Here is a 19,167-nt window from a genome sequence, read left to right as displayed (position 1 = left end):
ATACCCTCTGCCCAGATGTTCATCTACTGCTGTCGCCATACCTGGAAGAGAGCCCGGGCCACTCTTCTGAAGACCATATCCAGGTATTGGCTACAGATGAATCGCCACCGGACCCCTGCTCCTTGCTATCAGCTCGGGCACAGTGTATGGCTTTAAACTTGGGACCTGCCCCACCGGGTGGAGTCCCGTAAACTTTCCAAGTTTCCTCGGTAGTTTCCCCATCCCTAAAAATCCTTAGCACCTCTGCTGTTTATCTTCTGTTGCCCCGCACCCTCAATAGACATCCAACTTTTCATATGAATAGGATTAAACTTAGACACCTAAAACCTTTGTCTCCTGCTTTGTTTTTAGTAGTCTCCCCAGTTCTGACCTTTCTGCCTGTCCTGACCCTGATCCTGCCTGCCGTCCTGTACCTGCCTGACTCTGGTTTGGATTACAACTATTTTCCTGCCTTGAATTACCTTTCACCTGCCCCTTGTATGATAATAAACTGAGACTCGTACTCTCCGCCTTCTGTGTCTGCATTTGGGTCTTAGCCCGAGCCATGATATCCTCAGAATGGGGGCCTCACTGGGGTGCATGATCTGCCCCCTCCTGTACTCCCGGTTCACCCATATCGGTGTGGCCACGCATGTCTCCAACTCAATCATCAAGTTTGCTGACAACACAACAGTGGTAGGCCTGATTACCAACAATGATGAGACAGCCTACAGGGATGTGAGAACGGTGGTGGAGTGGTGCCAAGAAAATAACCTCTCCCTCAACGTCAACAAAAAGAAAGAGCTGGGGCCTCCCGAGTGGCGCAGCTGTCTAAGGCACTGCATCGCAGTGCTAAAGGCGTTACTACAGACCCGGGTACATTCTCGGCTGTGCCACAACTGGCCGAGGCCGGGAGTCCCATAGGACGACGCACAATTGGCCCAGCATCGTCCAGGTTAGGTGAGGGTTTGGCCAGTGGGGCTTTACTTGGCTCATCGCACTCTAGCAACTCCGCCACAAGTGACCCCCGTCACCAGTTGAAAGGTGTTTCCTCTGACACATTGGTGCGGCTGTCTTCCCCCGGATTAAGCTGGCGGGTGTTAAGGAACGCAGTTAGGAGGGCCATGTTTCGGATTACGCATGACTCCACCATCACCTCTCCTGAGGCCGTTAAGGAGTTGCAGCAATGAGACAAGATTTTTAAAAATAGGGGAGAAAAAGGGGGATATAAAAAAAGGAGCTGATGGTGGACTACAGAAGACGACAAAGAGAGCACGCCCCTATCCACATCGAGACCTGAAATGATCCCTTTACACAGACAGTGTGGTGAAGGCACAACAACGCCTCTAACTTCAGGAGGCTGAAGAAATTTGGCTTTACCCCTAATACCCTCACGAATGCACCATTGAGAGCATCCTGTCGGGCTGTATCACTGCCTGGTATGGCAATTGCACCGTCTGTAATCATAGAGCTCTCCAGAGGGTGGTGCGGTAAGCCCAATGCATCATCGAGGGCACATTTCCCTCCAGGACATCGACAGCACCCGGTGTCACATGGAAGGCCAAGAAAATCATCAAGGACCTAAGCCTCCCGAGCCACGACCTGTTCACCCGCCTACCATCTAGAAGGAGGAGACAGTACAGGTGCATCAAAGCTGACTGATTTAAACAGTCACCACTAGCTGGCCTCCACCTAGTAGCCTGCCCTAAATCTGGTAGCCGGCTACCACCCGGTGAGCTACCATGCACCTCAGACTGCTTTTCCACTGAACACTGGTCACTTTACTAACGTTTACATACTGACTTGCCCACTTTCATTTACATACTCTATTCTAGCCATGGCTCATCCTAAATAGCTACTGCTGTACACTTTGTACTGTTCTAATTCTCAGAGCAAAAAAATGCAAGGAACTCTATGAAAGCTCAAACCAAGTTTATTCTTCCCAGAGGATCAATACAGCTGCATTAGACAATGACATTTCACACAAGCACTGATATTTAACCCTTTCTCCTAGGAGGAGCCTCCTCCTACTCATCTGAACAAACAGTTTATCTTCATTGCTAGGCAGGAAACTCATTGATACGGGCCATAAACCTTTGTTTCTCCCTTAGCGTGACCTGACCTCAATCCCCTTCATCACTAATCCACGGCCATCTCTCCTTATCAATGCCTGCCATATGTGATCACTTTCCCTACACTCAGTACTTCCAAGCTTAATTGCCCCCACTATATACTTCCCCCCTACAGATAACCATTAACTTCTGGTGTAGACCCTCTAAACCTAAACACTCAATATTTCAATAGGATACCTGAAAATGAACCCTATACCAAGTTTAGGAGATAGTACCCAGAATCCATCAGTACATTCTGTCTACACACGCACACCCCTTCAAATGAATAAATGTGGCTATTTCAACCACACCCGTTGCTGACAGGTGTATAAAATCGAGCACACAGGCCATGCAATCTCCATAGACAAACATTGGAGGTAGAATGGTCCGTACTGAAGAGCTCATTGACTATCAACGTGGCACCATCATAGGATGCCACCTTTCCAACAAGTCAGTCAGTCAAATTTCTGCCCTGCTAGAGCTGCCCTGGTCAACTGTAAGTGCTGTTTTTGTGAAGTTGAAACTTCTAGGAGCAACAACGAAGTGTTAGGCCACACAAGCTCACAGAACGGGACCGCCGATTGCTGAAGCGCATATCGTGTAAAAGTTGTATGTCCTCGGTTGCAACACTCACTACCGAGTTCCAAAATGGCTCTGGAAGCAATATCAGCACAATAACGGCTCGTTGGGAGCTTCATGAAATGGGTTTCCATTGCCGACTAGCCGCACACAAGCCTAAGATCACCATGCGCAATACCAAGTGTCAGCTGAGGGGCATAAAGCTCGTCGCCATTGGACTCTGGAGCAGTGGAAAAGGTTTCTCTGGAGTAATGAATAACGCTTCACCATCTGGCAGTCCGACGGACTAATCTGGGTTTTGCTGATGCCAGGAGAACACTACCTGCCTAATGCATAGTGTCAACTGTAATGTTTGATGGAGGAGGAATGTTTGGGGCTGTTTGTCATGGATCAAGCTAGGCCCCTTAGTTTCAGTGAAGGGACATTTTAACGCTACAGCATACAATGAGATTCTAGATGAATCTGTGCTTCCAAATTTGTGGCAACAATTTGGGGAAGGCCCTTTCCTGTTTCAGCATGACAATGGCCCTGTGCACAAAGCAAGGTCCATACAGAAATGGTTTGTTGAGATCGGTGTGGAATAACTTGACTGGCCTGCACAGAGCCCTGACCTCAACCCCATCGAACACCTTTGGAATGAATTGGAATGCTGACCAGGCCTTATTGGCCAACATCAGTGCCCGACTTCACGAATGCTCTTGTGGCTGACCGGAAGCAAGTCCCTGCAGCAATGTTCCAACATCTGGTGAAGAGCCTTCCCAGAGGAGTGGAGGCTGTTATAGCAGCAAAGGGGGGAGGACCAACCCCATATTAATGCCCATAATTTTTGAATGAGATGTTCAAACATGTTAAAAAAAAGAACACACACACACACCTCACCCATCTACACGCAAATCCCATTATGACAAAGAGCAACATGTTTTTAGAAATCTTTGTCAATTTATTGACATTTAAGTACAGAAGTCCTTCATTTACATAATTTTTCGCACCCCTGAGGCAATACTTTGTAGAAGCAGAGATTACATTTAGTATTTTTGGATAACTAAGAGCTTTGCACATCTGGATTGTACAATATTTGCCAAATGTATTTTATTTTATTTCAAGCTCTGTCAAATTGGTAGACAATCATTTGGTAGACAACCAGCATTGCTAGACAACCACTTCCATATCTTGCCATAGATTTTCAAGTAGATGTAAGTCAAAACTGTATCTCAGACCCTCAGGAACATTCACTGTTTTCTTGGTAAACAACTCCAGTGTAGATGTGGCATTGTGTTTTAGGTTATTGTCCTGCTGAAAGGTGAATTCATCTCCCAGTGTCTGGTGGAAAGCAGATTTAACCAGGTTTTCCTCTCGGATTTTGCTCCATTCTGTTTATTTATTATCCTGAAAACTGCCCAGTCCTTAACAATTGCAAGCATACCCATAGCAGATGTGTCCACCATTATACTTGAAAATATGGAGAGTTGTACTCAGTAATGTGTTGTGTTGGATTTCCCCCAAACATAGCACTTTGTATTCAGGGGGAAAGTGAACTGCTTTGCCACATTTTTTGCAGTATTACTTTAGCCATTGTTGCAAACAGGATGCATGTTTTGTAATATTTAAATTCTGTACGTGATTCTATCTTTTCACTCAATGGTTTTAGATTAGTATTGTGTAACTACAATGTTGTTGATTCATTCTCAGTTCTCTCATATCACAGCCATTAAAAGGTGCACTATGCAGAAATCACTCTGCCATTTCCTGGTCGCTAAAATTCTTATAGTTAGCCTAATTTCAGATTATGTGATAAAACAAGCAAGTATAGTATAGAGTATCTCAATCTATTTTCCATAATCAAAAATATTGTATTTTCAGCTGTTTGAAGCTGGTGTCCAAAACCGAAAGTGTGAATGGGAAGCATAGAAAATAGCGCACAGTTTTAATTAAATTGTAAACACTTTGGAAACCATAATTCCACTTTGATATTATGGGGTATTGTGTGTAGGCCAGTGACAAAAAAATCTCAATTTAATACATTTAAATTCAGGCTGTCACAACAAGGGCTGTTGCGGTCATGAAGGCAGTCAAATTCCATGTGTCCGTTTAGTCACCAATTAAGCTTCTCCAAGATCTGATGCTGCTGATGGTGATTAGTAGTCTACCAAACGTGCTAACTGCCTGGTACTCAGCACTCTATTGTCCCTCAAATCACTCAATACAAATGTAATCGAAAATCGAAACAAACACTTCATGAGAGCCCATGAGCTCATGTTGCACAACATTTCTAAAGGCTACGCAAGTGCACGAGAAAACAGAGTGATGGCCTCTAATAAAAAGAGAATCCAATCAGCTTTCTATAGGCTATGCCTACTATATTTATTTCTCAACTTTCCTAATATTAAGCACAATGCTTATATTTACAACAGGAGTACAGCCTATCTAGCTGGCATGAAAATGAACCACGGGGAAAAGCGTCCTCCATTCGCTATTTAAGTGTATAAATGAATGATGTATTTTTTCCAGCTGCCCCCGTTTCGAGACAGATGCATGATAATGGTTGATTTTAAATAAAATTTCACAAACATATTATTTAGTATAAAACTAGATTAAATCAAGAAAAGTCTGATGGTTGACAATTTTAGCCTACTGTATCACTTGTGAATTATATGTATTATCACTTGTGAATGATGCCCAGCATAAGAAACAATGCTTTTTTTTGCTACTTTTTTGAATCATAGTTGAACACCTCATGTAGCCAAGCCCATAGACCTATATGTTTTGATAAGGTTTGTATCACAACTAAAGTGGCCAAATAACTTTAACACATTAACCCGCTTTACAAGGGGTGGAGAGCCTAACTGTCATACATAAGCAGCGCATGAGTTTCAAGTTTGGGGAAGATATATTGCACCATAAAAATGCACCATTGTCATAAAAACATTACATGCAGAATCTCATTTGCAGTCACTATTGATAATGGTGTTTACTGCCATGTGTGCTTTATTGCATAATTAATATTTGTATTTTATCCTGGTAGTTGTATTAATTTGGGATCTATTGCATCCCACAACTGTCCCAGACAATGTCTGGAATATTTATTTCTCGCACAGAATAGGTCAACTTTTGTACTATGGGGGATAATAGATTGACATAGACTAGTGCTTTCGCTGTTCATTAGGCCTACTCATCTTGTTGGCTGATATAACAGGTATATGTACTCTCCTTGAGTTGTGTTTTCTCTAAATAAATCACTTCGGCCAGTGGTCCCAGTTGAACATCATTTATTTCTGTTGTTAAATGGGGAAACAGCACGTTAGTTGTGCAGGGCTTAACGGTATTGATGGTTGTCGATGGCAAAATCTGTAGCATGAAGACAACTGTGTTAGCAGTGGCTTATGTGACCATTACATCGGTGTATGCTAGCTAACACACTTATTTACAGCAATCATATGCCAAAGCACATCCCAGAAAGCCCCTCAATCGCTAACAGGTACCATATACCCACACATGTATAAATCAGTAACGTACAGCAAACTTGTACACATTGTAAAATAGAAAATAGAAAACAGTATTCAGAATGTAACCTAGCCCTTGCATCACATTTTCATACTGGAAGACCTGACGTTCGCGATCTCCCCCTATCTGCAAGCGGGGCCAATCACAACACACCTTATTGTCATCAGAGTTGAACTAACCAATAAGAATGCTTGAACATTAAATACACATTTCTTCAGAGGCAGGTGGAAACATAACCAACCCTGTTACACTGACGAAAAGTAAATGTGGACAGTTCTTCTAATATCTTCAATATGCCTCTCGGAATTGGATAAGGATACACGCAGTTGCGTCCCCGATGTGTCTGTCTTCACTTGTAAATCTTGTCTGCTAAATTAACTAGTGTACCCAAAGCCATTTGGCATAGCCAGTTCAGGCCCTAACATAAAGACAACTCGGAGTATGCTATTCTGTTCTTCTGAAATAGACTGCATTTTCTTCATATCATGGTTCTTTAGACCAGTCTAAAAGTAAAGTAAGAAAGTATTCAGACCCCTTGACTTTTTCCACATTGTTACATTACAGCCTTATCCTGTTTGGGCGCATGAACCGCTAGGCGGGACACCTTCGACAACATCCAGTGAAATTGCAGAGCACGAAGTTCAAAATGCAAAAATCGTAATATTAAACATTCATGAAAATACAAGTGTCATACATTATTGAAAAGCTTAACCTCTTGTTAATCCAACTGTGTTGGTAGATTTCAAAAAGGCTTACGGCGAAAGCATACCATGCGATTATGAGGACAGCGCCCCACACCAAAATACTTTTTCAACCAGCACAGGAGTCACAAAATCACAAATAACGAACAAATAAATCACTTACCTTTGAAGATCTTCCTCTGTTTGCAATCCCAAGGGTCCCAGCTACACAATGAATGGTTGTTTTGTTCGATAAAGTCCTTCTGTATATCCAAAAAAAGTCTGTTTAGTTGATCGGCAATGATCTCAGTAATCCACTCTTTCAACATGCATACACACGAATCCACAAAGTTACCAGTAAAGTTCATCCAAACAAGTCAAGTGATATTTCTAATTAATCCTCAGGTACTCTAATATCTAAATAAATGATAATATTTCAGACGCAGAATAGTATGTTCAATAAGGAAGATAAATAACGAAGAGCGCACACCTCATTCACGCACCAACAAGACTACATTTCTAATGAGAGACACCTTGGAGTTTTTCCAACTACTTGATTATTTTTCAAAAAACAAGCCTGAAACCCTTTCTAAAGACTGTTGCCATAAAGTGCAAGCCATAGGAACTGCAATCTGGGTCCTATCTATTTGTATATCCCATAGGCAAGCATTGACATCCGGCGCCGACAGAGATAGCCATCTCGCTTCGCGTTCCTAAGAAACTATGCAGTATTTAATTTTTTTACGTGTTATTTCTTACATTGGTACCCCAGGTAATCTTAGGTTTTATTACATACAGTCGGAGGAATTATTGGATATAAGAGCAACGTCAACTCACCAACATTACGACCAGGAATACGACTTTCCCGAAGTGGATCCTCTGTTTTGCCTACCACCCAGGACAATGGATCGGATCCCAGCCGGCGAACCAAAACAACGACGCCGTAAAAGGGGCAGACGAAGCGGTCTTCTGGTCAGGCTCCGGAGATGGACACATGGCGCACCGCTCCCGAGCATACTACTCGCCAATATCCAGTCTCTTCACAACAAGGAGGATGACATCTGAGCAAGGGTAGCATTCCAGAGAGACATAAGAGACTAACGTTCTTTGCTTCAAGGAAACATGGCTCACTTGAGACACGCTCAAGTGGAGTCGGTACAGCCAGCTGATTTCTTCACGCATCGCACCGACAGAAACAAACATCTCTCTGGTAAGAAGAAGGGCGGGGGGGGGGGTTATGCCTTATTATTAACGAGACGTGGTGTGATCATAACAACATACAGGAACTCAAGTCCTTCTGTTCACCTGACTTTGAATTCCTCACAATCAAATGCCGACCGCATTATCTACCAAGAGAATTCTCTTTGATTATAATCACAGCCACATATATTCCCCCCCAAGCAGACACGTTGATGGCCCTGAATGAACTTCATTTGACTCTATGTACACAGGAAACCACATATCCCGAGGCTGCATTCATTGTAGCTGGGGATTTTAACAAGGCTAATCCGAAAACAAGACTCCCTAAATTCTATCAGCATATCGATTGTGCAACCAGGGCTGGTAAAACCCTGGATCATTGTTATTCTAACTTCCTCGACGCATATAAGGCCCTCCCCCGCCCTCCTTTCGGAAAAGTTGACCACGACTCCATTTTGTTGCTCCTGCCTATAGACATAAACTAAAACAGGAAGCTCCCGCGCTCAGGTCTGTTCAACGCTGGTCCGACCAATCTGATTCCACGCTTCAAGAATGCTTCGATCACGTGGACTGGGATATGATCCGCATTGCGTCAAACAACAACATTGACAAATATGCAGATTCGGTGAGCTAGTTTATGAGCAAGTGCAGCGGTGATGTTGTACCCACAGCGTTTATTAAAACCTTCCCCAACCAGAAACTGTGGATTGATGGCAGCATTCGCGTGAAACTGAAAGCGCGAACCACAGCTTTTAAACAGGGCAAGGTGACCGGAAACTAGTCCAAATACAAACAGTGTAGCTATTCCCTACACAAGGCAATCAAACTAGCTAACAAACTAGTCAGTATAGAGACAAAATAGAGTCGCAATTCAACGGCTCAGACACGAGAGGTATGTGGCAGGGTCTAGTCAATCACAGATTGCAAAAAGAAAAACAGCCCTGTTCGGGACCAGGATGTCTTGCTCCCAGACAGACTAAACAACTTCTTTGTTGTTCGCTTTGAGGACCATACAGTGCCACTGACATGGCCCGCTACCAAAACCTGACTCATCGACTGCAGACTCTCCTTCACTGCAGCCGATGTGAGTAAAACAATTAAACGTGTTAACCCTCGCAAGGCTGCAGGCCCAGACTGCATCCCCAGCCGCGTCCTCAGACATGCGCAGACCAGCTGGCTGGTGTGTTTACGGACCTATTCAATACAGTGTGCAACTGAGTACTGGACTTCCCGACAGGCCGCCCCCAGGTGGTGAGGATAGGTAACAACATCTCCACCCCGCTGATCCTCAACACTGGGGCCCATAACGGTGCGTTCTGAGCCCTCTCCTGTACTCCCTGTTCACCCACAACTGCGTGGCCATGCACGCCTCCAACTCAATCATCATGTTTGCAGACGACACTACAGTGGTAGGCTTGATTACCAACAAGGATGAGACGGCCTACAGGGAGGAGTTGAGGGCCCTCGGAGTGTGGTGTCAGGAAAATAACCTCACTCCCAACATCAACAAAACAAAGGAGATGATAGTGGACTTCAGGAAACAGCAGAGGGAGCACCCCCCTATCCACATCGACAGGACAGTAGTGGAGAGCGTAGTTAGTTAAGTTCCCCAGCGTACACATCCCGGACAAACTGAATTGGTCCACCCACACAGACAGCATGGTGAAGAAGGCGCAGCAGCGCCTCTTCAACCTCAGGACGAAATTTGGCTTGTCAGCAAAAGCACTCACAAACTTTTACAGATGCACAATCGAGAGCATCCTGTCGGGCTGTATCACCACCTGGTACGGCAACTGCTCCACCGACAACCGTAAGGCTCTCCAGAGGGTAGTGAGGTCTGCACAACGCATCACCGTGGGGAAACTACCTGCCTTCCAGGACAACAACCACCCGAGCCACTGCCTTTTCACCCCACTATCATCCAGAATGCGAGGTCAGTAAAGGTGCATCAAAGCAGGGACCGAGAGACTGAAAAACAGCTTCTATCTCAAGGCCATCAGACGGTTATTAAACAGCTACCACTAACATTGAGTGGCTGCTGCCAACATACTGACTGAACTCCAGCCACTTTAATAATGTAAAAATGTATGTAAAAAATATATCACTAGCCACTTTAAACAATGCCACTTCATATAATGTTTACATACCCTACATTACTAATCTCATATGTATATACATCTACTGTATCTTGCCTATGCCGCTCTGTACCATCACTCATTCGTATATTTTTATGTTCATATTCTTTCCTTCCTTTACACTGTGTGTATAAGGTAGTTGTTGTGGAATTGTTAGGTTAGATTACTCGGTTATCACTGCATTGTCAGAACTAGAAACACAAGCATTTCGCTACACTCGCATTAACATCTGCTAACCATGTGTATGTGACAAATACAATTTGATTTGATTTGAAATGGACTGTGACCTCAAAATAAAGACATTCCGGATGGATTTCCCCGGGTTTTTGCCTGCCAAATCAGTTCTGTTATACTCAGACATTATTTTAACAGTTTTAGAAACTTCAGAGTGTTTTCTAGCCAATGCTACCAGGTATATGCATATCCTAGCTTCTGGGCCTGAGTAACAGGTAGTTTACTTTGGGCACATCATTCATCCAAAATTCCAGACAATAACCAATATGCTAATGAAGTTATTCTAAAATGTATTAAATTGTTTATTTTCCTCAATATACACACACAATACCCCATAATGACAAAGAAAAAACAGGTTCAGATTTATTTAAAAAAATATAAATGGAAAAAAATGAAATATCACTTTCACAAATATGCAGACCCTTAACTAAGTACTTTGTTGATGCACCTTTGGCAGCGATTTCTAAAACATTTCTAAAAACCTGTTTTCACTTTGTCATTGTGGAGTATTGTGTGTAGATTAATGAAGGACAACATTTATTTTATCCCTTTTAGAATAAGGCTGTAATGTATCAAAATGTGTCAAAGGTCAAGGGGTCTGGATTGAGGTAAACTGTCATATCCAGGATGGAGTGTCATGCACTCCACCCCTCCTGCAGTCAGGTGGCACTGGTCCATAAACCTGTAACACATGACATAGATGGAAGTGACTTCATCATTCACTGGAGACTTAAAGACAGAACCTTACCAAGAGAGCTGTGACTGATAGTGTGTGGTTAGACAGCCAAATCCATATAAATATAATGCTGTTCTGGTTAGACAGCTGAAGTTGTACTCTATACATAATTAAAATATTGTAAACATGTCCCTAGATAAACGTGCATATATTTTGTTGTATCAGCTGTCTAGCCAAAATGAAAATGTTAACGATCTTGATGAAAATAACAAATTGTGACATTTTATCAAGATAACAATAATGTAAATGCCTTCGCCCAAAGCCTTATCCTCCAATGGAGACGTGCCTAATAGTTATTTTATTTATCCACTGTACTTTGCAGCTATGTGTATAGATGTAATACATTATAGACGATGCCATCATGTTTGACTATGATTGTTTTAAGTGTCTCAAAACTCAATTTGAGTGGTCAGCAATGTGGTTAAAAACAGTAAGTATTTTGTATTATTGTGGAGTGACACTTAAACACATTTTTTGGTCCCGCTTTAAGTGACGTGCAGTTTATAAAGGCTTCATAAAGCCTTCATAAACACTACATACATGTGTCACGAATCATCTATAACGGTATGTCATGCAATTATGATAATTTACATTTACATAATTTAGCACACACTCTTATCCAGAGTGACTTACAGGAACAATTTGAGTTGAAGTACCTTGCTCAAGGGCACATTGGCAGATTTTTCACCTAGTTGGCTCTGGATCCAAACCAGCAACCATTGGGTTACTGGATCAATGCTCTTAACCCCTAGGCTACCTAAATAAAGGGTTCATAAATGTGGCATAACCGTGTGACATAACCATCAATGTCAAATGTGACATAACCCACTGTCAAATATCACATAAACCTGTGCTTTATAAAGGGTGGCATAAGCACCGCTTAATAAAGGCTTTATAAATCATATTAAATTGAGGCTTCACAAAGCATTTTGTAACCTTGTCATGCATCTTGGTAGAGCATTGCAACACCAGGATAGTGGGTTTGATTGCTGGGACCACCCATACATAAAAATGTATGCACACATGACTATTAGTCGCTTTGGCTTGTAAAGAAACTGGAGGAAACAGATATACAAGTATCTATATCCACAGTAAAACGAGTCCTATATCAAAATAACATGAAAGGCTGCTCAACAAGGAAGAAGCCACTGCTCCAAAACCGCAATAAAAAAGTCAGACTACATTTTACAACTGCACATGGGGACAAAGATTGTACTTTTTGGAGAAATGTCCTCTGGCCTGATGAAACAAAAATAGAACTGTTTGGCCATAATGTACATCGTTGTGTGGTGGAAAAAGGGGGAGGCTTGCAAGCCGAAGAACACCATCCCAAACGTGAAGCACGAGGGTGGCAGGATCATGTTGTGAGGGTGCTTTGCTGCAGGAGGGACTGGAGCACTTCACAAAATACATGGCATCATGAAAAGGAAAATGTGGATATATTGAAGCAACATCAGGAAATGAATGCTTGGTCACAAATGGGTCTTCCAAATGGATAATGACACAAAGCGCACTTCCAAAGTTGTGGCAAAATGGCTTAACGACAACAAAGTCAAGGTATTGGAGTGGCCATCACCAAGCCCTGACCTCAAACCTATAGAAAATGGAAGGGCAGAACTGAAAAAGCATCTGCGAGCAAGGAGGCCTACAAACCTGACTCCGTTACACCTGCTCTGTCAGGAGGAATGGGCCAAAATTCAACCAACTTATTGTGGGAAGCTTGTGGAAGGCTAGCCGAAACATTTGAGCCAAGTTAAACAATTTAAAGGCATTGCTACCAAATACTAATTGAATGTATGCAATTTTCTGACCCAGTGGGAATGTGATAAAATAAATAAAAGCTGAAATAAATCACATTCTTAAAACAAAGTGGTGATCCCAACTTAAAAAGATGAGAGAGGCCTGTAATTTTCATCATAGGTACACCTCAACTATGACAGACAAAATGAGAAAAAGAAATCCAGAAAATCACAGGAGGATTTTTAATGAATTTATTTGCAAATTGTGGTAGAAAATAAGTATTTGGTCAATAACAAAAGTTTATCTTAATACCTTGTTATATACCCTTTGTTGGCAATGACAGAGGTCAAATGTTTTCTGTAAGTCTTCATAAGGTTTTCACACACTATTGCTGGTATTTTGCTCCATTCCTTCATGCAGATCTCCTCCACAGCAGTGATGTTTTGGGGCTGTTGCTGTGCAACACAGACTTTCAACTCCCTCCAAAGATTTTCTATGGGGTTGAGATCTGGAGACTGGCTAGGCCACTCCAGGACCTTGAAATGCTTCTTACGAAGCCACTCCTTCGTTGCCCGGGCGGTGTGTTTGGGATCATTGTCATGCTGAAAGACCCAGCCACATTTCATCTTCAATGCCCTTGCTGATGGAATCAAATCAAATCAAATGCTCTCTAGCAACCTTCAGACGGGCCTGGACATGTACTGGCTTAAGCAGGGGGACACTGCAGGATTTGAGTCCCTGGCGGCGTAGTGTGTTACTGATGGTAGGCTTTGTTTCTTTTGTCCCAGCTCTCTGCAGGTCATTCACTAGGTCCCCCCGTGTGGTTCTGGGATTTTTGCTCACCGTTCTTCACTGCTCACCGATCATTTTGACCCCACGGGGTGAGATCTTGTGTGGAGCCCCAGATCGAGGGAGATTATCAGTGGTCTTGTATGTCTTCCATTTCCTAATAATTGCTCCCACAGTTGATTTCTTCAAACCAAGCTGCTTACCTATTGCAGATTCAGTCTTCCCAGCCTGGTGCAGGTCTACAATTTTGTTTCTGGTGTCCTTTGACAGCTCTTTGGTCTTGGCCATAGTGGAGTTTGGAGTGTGACTGTTTGAGGTTGTGGACAGGTGTCTTTTATACTGATTAGAAGTTGAAACAGGTGCCATTAATATAGGTAATGAGTGTAGGACAGAGGAGCCTCTTAAAGAATAAGTTACAGGTCTGTGAGAGCCAGAAATCTTGCTTATTTGTAGATGACCAAATACTTATTTTCCACCATAATTTGCAAATAAATTCATTAAAAAATCCTACAATGTGATTTTCTGGATTATTTTTTTCATTTTGTCTGTCATAGTTGAAGTGTACCTATGATGAAAATTTCAGGCCTCTCTCATCTTTTTAAGTGGGAGAACTTGCACAATTGGTGGCTGACTAAATACCTTTTTGCCCCACTGTATATGTATATCACACACACACACAAAATATTTTTTGGGGATTGGACACGTATACCTATTGAAGCACAGTGGCTGATGGAGAATGATGATGTAGTTAGTTACAGCCCCATCCATATATGATTTAGTTTCACCATCCAACGTGAATTGATATCAATTGACACATTTATGATGTAAACAATAAAATGTTGCCAGTGATCAGCAATTAATGAGTATGTATGCAAATTGCAAGAGTGATTTGGTGCAGTGAACAAATTACTGAATTTGTTTGTGGTATTCAGTCAATTGAGAATGTGCGTAGGGTTTTAAAACAGGAGGCATTTTGATGATCTATTTTTTTTGTGTTTAGAGTTGTGATGCTCCACATACTTGTGCATATTGTACCAAAGTGATTGGTACAAAGTAACTTCAAAGTGAATGTGTTTGAGTTTCCATTTTCCATTATTTGCAGTCCAAGTCATGACCCAAAGACAACATTCTGAACACTCACAGAACTGCCTGGGTCATACTTATTGTATTGTAACGAACCTTGCCAGGGTTGTTACAATTCCTCCTTAAAAAGTTAACCCATATTGGAGCTTTGGTTAGCAGTCCTGCCTATGGACTTGGAGACCTGGGTATGAGACCCATAATAGGCATTTCTCTATTACCGTTTGCAATAAACTCCACTATTTGTTTGAATGTTGCCAGTGGAATCTCCCTCAGCCCTGCTCTGGACCTTACTTGAGTGACCTCAATAAGACCACTGTATTACCAGCCTCTAAAATGACAGAGCGGAGCTGTCAAGATGAGACTTTGTAAAGGACTTTGTGACCCGTTTGCATAAGGATTCTGGTGTTTTTCATTTTCATTTCAAGTGGTCAGGAAAAATCCCCTGGCCCTAGTTATGATCTCGCACGGAAGACTTAGACCTTCACACTGCCCTGCAGCCAAGCATGCGCTTATCAGCAGAGGGCATCTTGGGATGAAACTTGAAGCTCACACCAAGTTAGAGAAGGACTGAAGAAACAGCCACATGCATTTAACTGAGAGCCAGAGATAAAAACTAAACATATCCAAAAAAGGTCATAACTTTGGCAGTGGCTTAGCTTGGGAATCCTGACGGATATTGCCTGCTGAAGGGTTGGAGGCAGGGTGTACGAGTGTGTTCTTAAAGAGACACTCCTGCAAAAATGGCATTGTTTGAGCTTTTTTTAATAGTGTCCGATGGGGTTCAGGTCACTGACCATGTGGATTGTTTTCAGCAGAGCTGAGAAGTGTACTACTGATAGAATAGGAGATGTGTTCCACTGCAGACCGAATCATTCATTCTGTGATATATCCTCCGTCACTCTCCTACAGTATCTGGAACAGGCCCGATGTGACTAGGGAACCATGACGGACCAGCGTATTGTCAGGCAATAACAAGAGGTCAACCGACAAAGCCAAAAATGTATGCTTTTACGCCATGGCATGCAAGAGTGAAGGCATTCAACATTGATTACTATTGTGCCATCTAGAAATCACGTCAATGGATAAAGTCAACAAAGTAAGATCATATGCATTTTCTCTTGTTTTTGTGCACTTGTCTATTATTGCTCTCAAGAATAAGAGAGAGTTAAATGGACGAGAGACTAAAGGCCATGCACAGATGTAAGGACTCACTGCATTGTTTAGACAGCTTTATTTTTTTTACTACAGACCATTTCTTCCAGCTGGGGACAAACCATTACACATCAAGTAAATCCTATCACATGCTTCCCAGTCAAAACAGTTTGCGCATATATTATGATTACATTTTTGTTTGTTTTGTTTTGTGTTTTTTTCTCCCACTTGGAAAATACTGCAACTAACATCTTAATTAGATTAAAAATGTGTGACTAAGACCTCGTCGGCAAAAACATCCAAATGAATTTACAGATGTATTGATTTCATTCTATTTTGAGGAACTGTATACCGGCTATGTTTTAGCTAGAGGTCCAAAACAGTAACATTGCCGCTTTTCTCATTTTTCAGGTGAAAGTCTTTTAAGGGTCAACGCGAGTCACAGACATTCGCTTCACCTAGCCGAGTTCTGCTAGGAGCAAACCAAACCTAATATGCGGGCACCTTTAGGCTCTATAGAGTGTTGGCCAGTCTCTCCACAGATATAGATTAAACTGAATTGTTCAAGGTGGTCTAGGAGGAGGGGATCAGTCCATTGCTTTAGTCTTGGGGCTCATGTAAAAAACACAAAGGTTCCCATCAGACATCAACAAGCTCTCAGTCTGTGTCAACACTGTCAGCTCTCTTTTATTAAAGAGTCTGTCTGTGTGGTTGGAGCCATGGTAAGCTCTCATTAAAATAAGGCTTGCTGTTGACCCCCTGAAGCTCTGCTTTGGATCATGGATCCAGCACTGGGAGATGCTGGTGTGATGGAGAGGGCCTGCTCGGAGTCTATCAAGCCTTCCAACACTGACCAACCCAGTCAAGAATAAGCCCTATAATATCTAACTCATAGGCACTTCATGTAGATTTGGGTATAAACAATATGCTTGTAGCTCCACCTGGTTCTCTAGTAGGCTAGGTGAAAGTACTGCCATATTGATTACACCAATCAAATCCTTCCCTCTTGACACCTGCGCCCAGAGTGTAAGGGCTAGTGGTTGTTTGTGGACCAGGCCAGTCTTCTTCTGTGCTCCCCTCCTGCTCTGTTAGATGCCATGGGGGACTGTCTGCTGACCAGCTCTTCCCAATAGGAAAATGTGAGCTTCTCCCACTGGACCAGCGGAGGGATAGACACTGTGTCTGCGTTCCAATACAAGGCAGTTCCAAGTACTTTCACCATCTTTCTTTCTCTTTCTTTCTTTCTCTCTCTCTCTCTCTCTCTCTCTCTCTCTCTCTCTCTCTCTCTCTCTCTCTCTCTCTCTCACTCTCTCTCTCTCTCTCTCTCTCTCTCCCCGTCTTTGCTCCCTCATTCTGTCTCGCTCTTTTGCTCTCGCTGTCTTGGTCTATTTTGCTCTCTTGCTCACTCTCTCTTGCTCTCTCAAAGTACCAGTGTCACTGCTTGAGTAAACATTTGAGATTAACTTCTTATTACAATTTCTTTTTTATTTTACTGTTTATGTTTCGCTGCCTGGCTCATTGTGCAAAAAGGTGCTGCCAGAGTCTTGTCCAGAGTGATATCAGGAGGACCCACTTGAAAGCATGCTTCTCAAAGGGTTTAATATTATTGATCTTGTCAGATATCTATCTTCAATGCCAATCTGAGTTTTATATGTCATTTGCCTCTTATTATTTCGAGTTACACAGGACCCCTCTCAGTAAAATTCCGAGGCAACTTTCTGCCTGATGAAAAAAATAGCATAGAGCTGATGATGTCATGGAAACTCCAAACTTATCCAGGACTTATATGACCCATCGTGGGAAGTAAATGTTGAGGCTGTATTGGACATCTCTCTCACAAAGAGAGAGAGAGAGCCTCTTTGTGAAAGAGATGATCTTTGAATAGTTACATGCATGCCGCCAATGCTGAAAATTAATTTTCCTTTAGACAAAATTACTCCCACATAAGCCACCTGGCCCAAGAGGGCTCATCACCATCTGCCATTACAATCTGATGATGTCTGCTCATCAAACATTTACATTGGTTTCAATGTGGATTGAAACATTTATGGTTAAACAAAGAAAGATATTCAAAATAACTAGTTTTTCCTGGATATCTTAAAAGCATAACACCTATAGCAGTGGTTTCCAGCCTTTTTTTGATTACTGTACCAAATTAGTTTGCTGTTCCTGGAGTACCCATGAAGTATCCCCTCCTGCATTTTACCAGTAGGCCTATGGTCTCATGAGTCTTCACAAGGACCCCCTGTGGCTAGGCCAAGGTTGTAGTACCTCTGGTTGGGAACCAGGAACCTATAGTATTAGACCTACACACAGTGCACTGAGCTCCAAACAAATGATGGTAGTCAAAAGTCAAGCACTGCATTTTATCTGAGCTTCTGCACATAGCAATGTTTACAAACAGCAGCCTAACAGCATCCTAGGCATTTCCTTGTTATTGCCCATAGAAAATATAAGTAATCTGCTCTTACTTTGAGGCCTCTGGAAGTCAGTGAGGGTGTAGTGGGAGACGAGTCAGAGAGTGACTTGGTCGTGCGTGGCTGATCCTTTGCGTTGCAGGGGGAGAGAAGAGATGACATCGCCCCAGGCTACTATACACTGCATGGGGTTCAAGTCTGGTCCAGCAGTCTTGTCCACCAGTCCTGTCCAGCGGTCCAGTCCAGCAGTCCGTCCAATGGGATCCAAAAGACTACTCCATAAACAATCCAGTGACACACAGTTAAAATCCCTGTGAGGTGAATGGTGGTGAAGGGACAGAACCAGAGTTGTGATCCAAATTGAAGAGTTCTAATGATAGAAAAACAGCGGTGTGATCTCTCTTCAAGTGATGTTGTGTTATGGTGCGATGAGTTGAGGGTGAGTGAGTGAGTAGCAGAAGTGTGATCCACAGATGAGGGCGCTGTGGAGGAAGTAGAGGGTGGGCGGTGCTCTAGAGTGGGTTTCCTCGGGCTCCCCCAGACATTTTTGTTTTAACCCTAAACTGGCACACCTGCTTGATGATTCATTGACAAATTGATTCAGGTCTGACAGTTTAGGTTGGAAACAAAAATGTGAAACGTCTGGCGGGGCCCGAGGAGAGGGTTGGGGAAACCCTGCTGTAGAATATATGTGGAGGGACATATGCCTGGAACTTGACAGCAGTGCCGCTCATGAGAGCACTCTCTCACTGGACTGTGGTCATTCAACAAAAATGAAAACATCAAAGCAAAGAACTCTGCTCTCATTCTGCCTGACACGCTCTCTCTCTC

The 19,167-nt window shown here is 42.8% G+C and overlaps 1 protein-coding gene across 1 annotated transcript in view; it reads right to left on the bottom strand.

The window, feature by feature from the left end:
- Positions 1 to 18,802, bottom strand: part of LOC109890831 (protein phosphatase 1 regulatory subunit 12B) — a 40,451-nt gene extending 21,649 nt beyond the window's left edge. Inside the window, exon 1 of the mRNA XM_020482885.2 lies at positions 18,391 to 18,802. Within this exon, the coding sequence (XP_020338474.1) occupies positions 18,391 to 18,498 (108 nt within the window). The 5' untranslated portion in view covers positions 18,499 to 18,802. The remainder of the gene's footprint in view (positions 1 to 18,390) is intronic.
- Between the last annotated feature and the right edge of the window lie 365 nt (positions 18,803 to 19,167).

The sequence above is a fragment of the Oncorhynchus kisutch genome, linkage group LG5, assembly GCF_002021735.2.
Source record: "Oncorhynchus kisutch isolate 150728-3 linkage group LG5, Okis_V2, whole genome shotgun sequence".
Taxonomy (NCBI): Eukaryota; Metazoa; Chordata; class Actinopteri; order Salmoniformes; family Salmonidae; genus Oncorhynchus; species Oncorhynchus kisutch.
The sequence above is the reverse complement of the archived record's forward strand: the minus strand, read 5'-3'. Positions and strand labels throughout refer to the sequence as shown.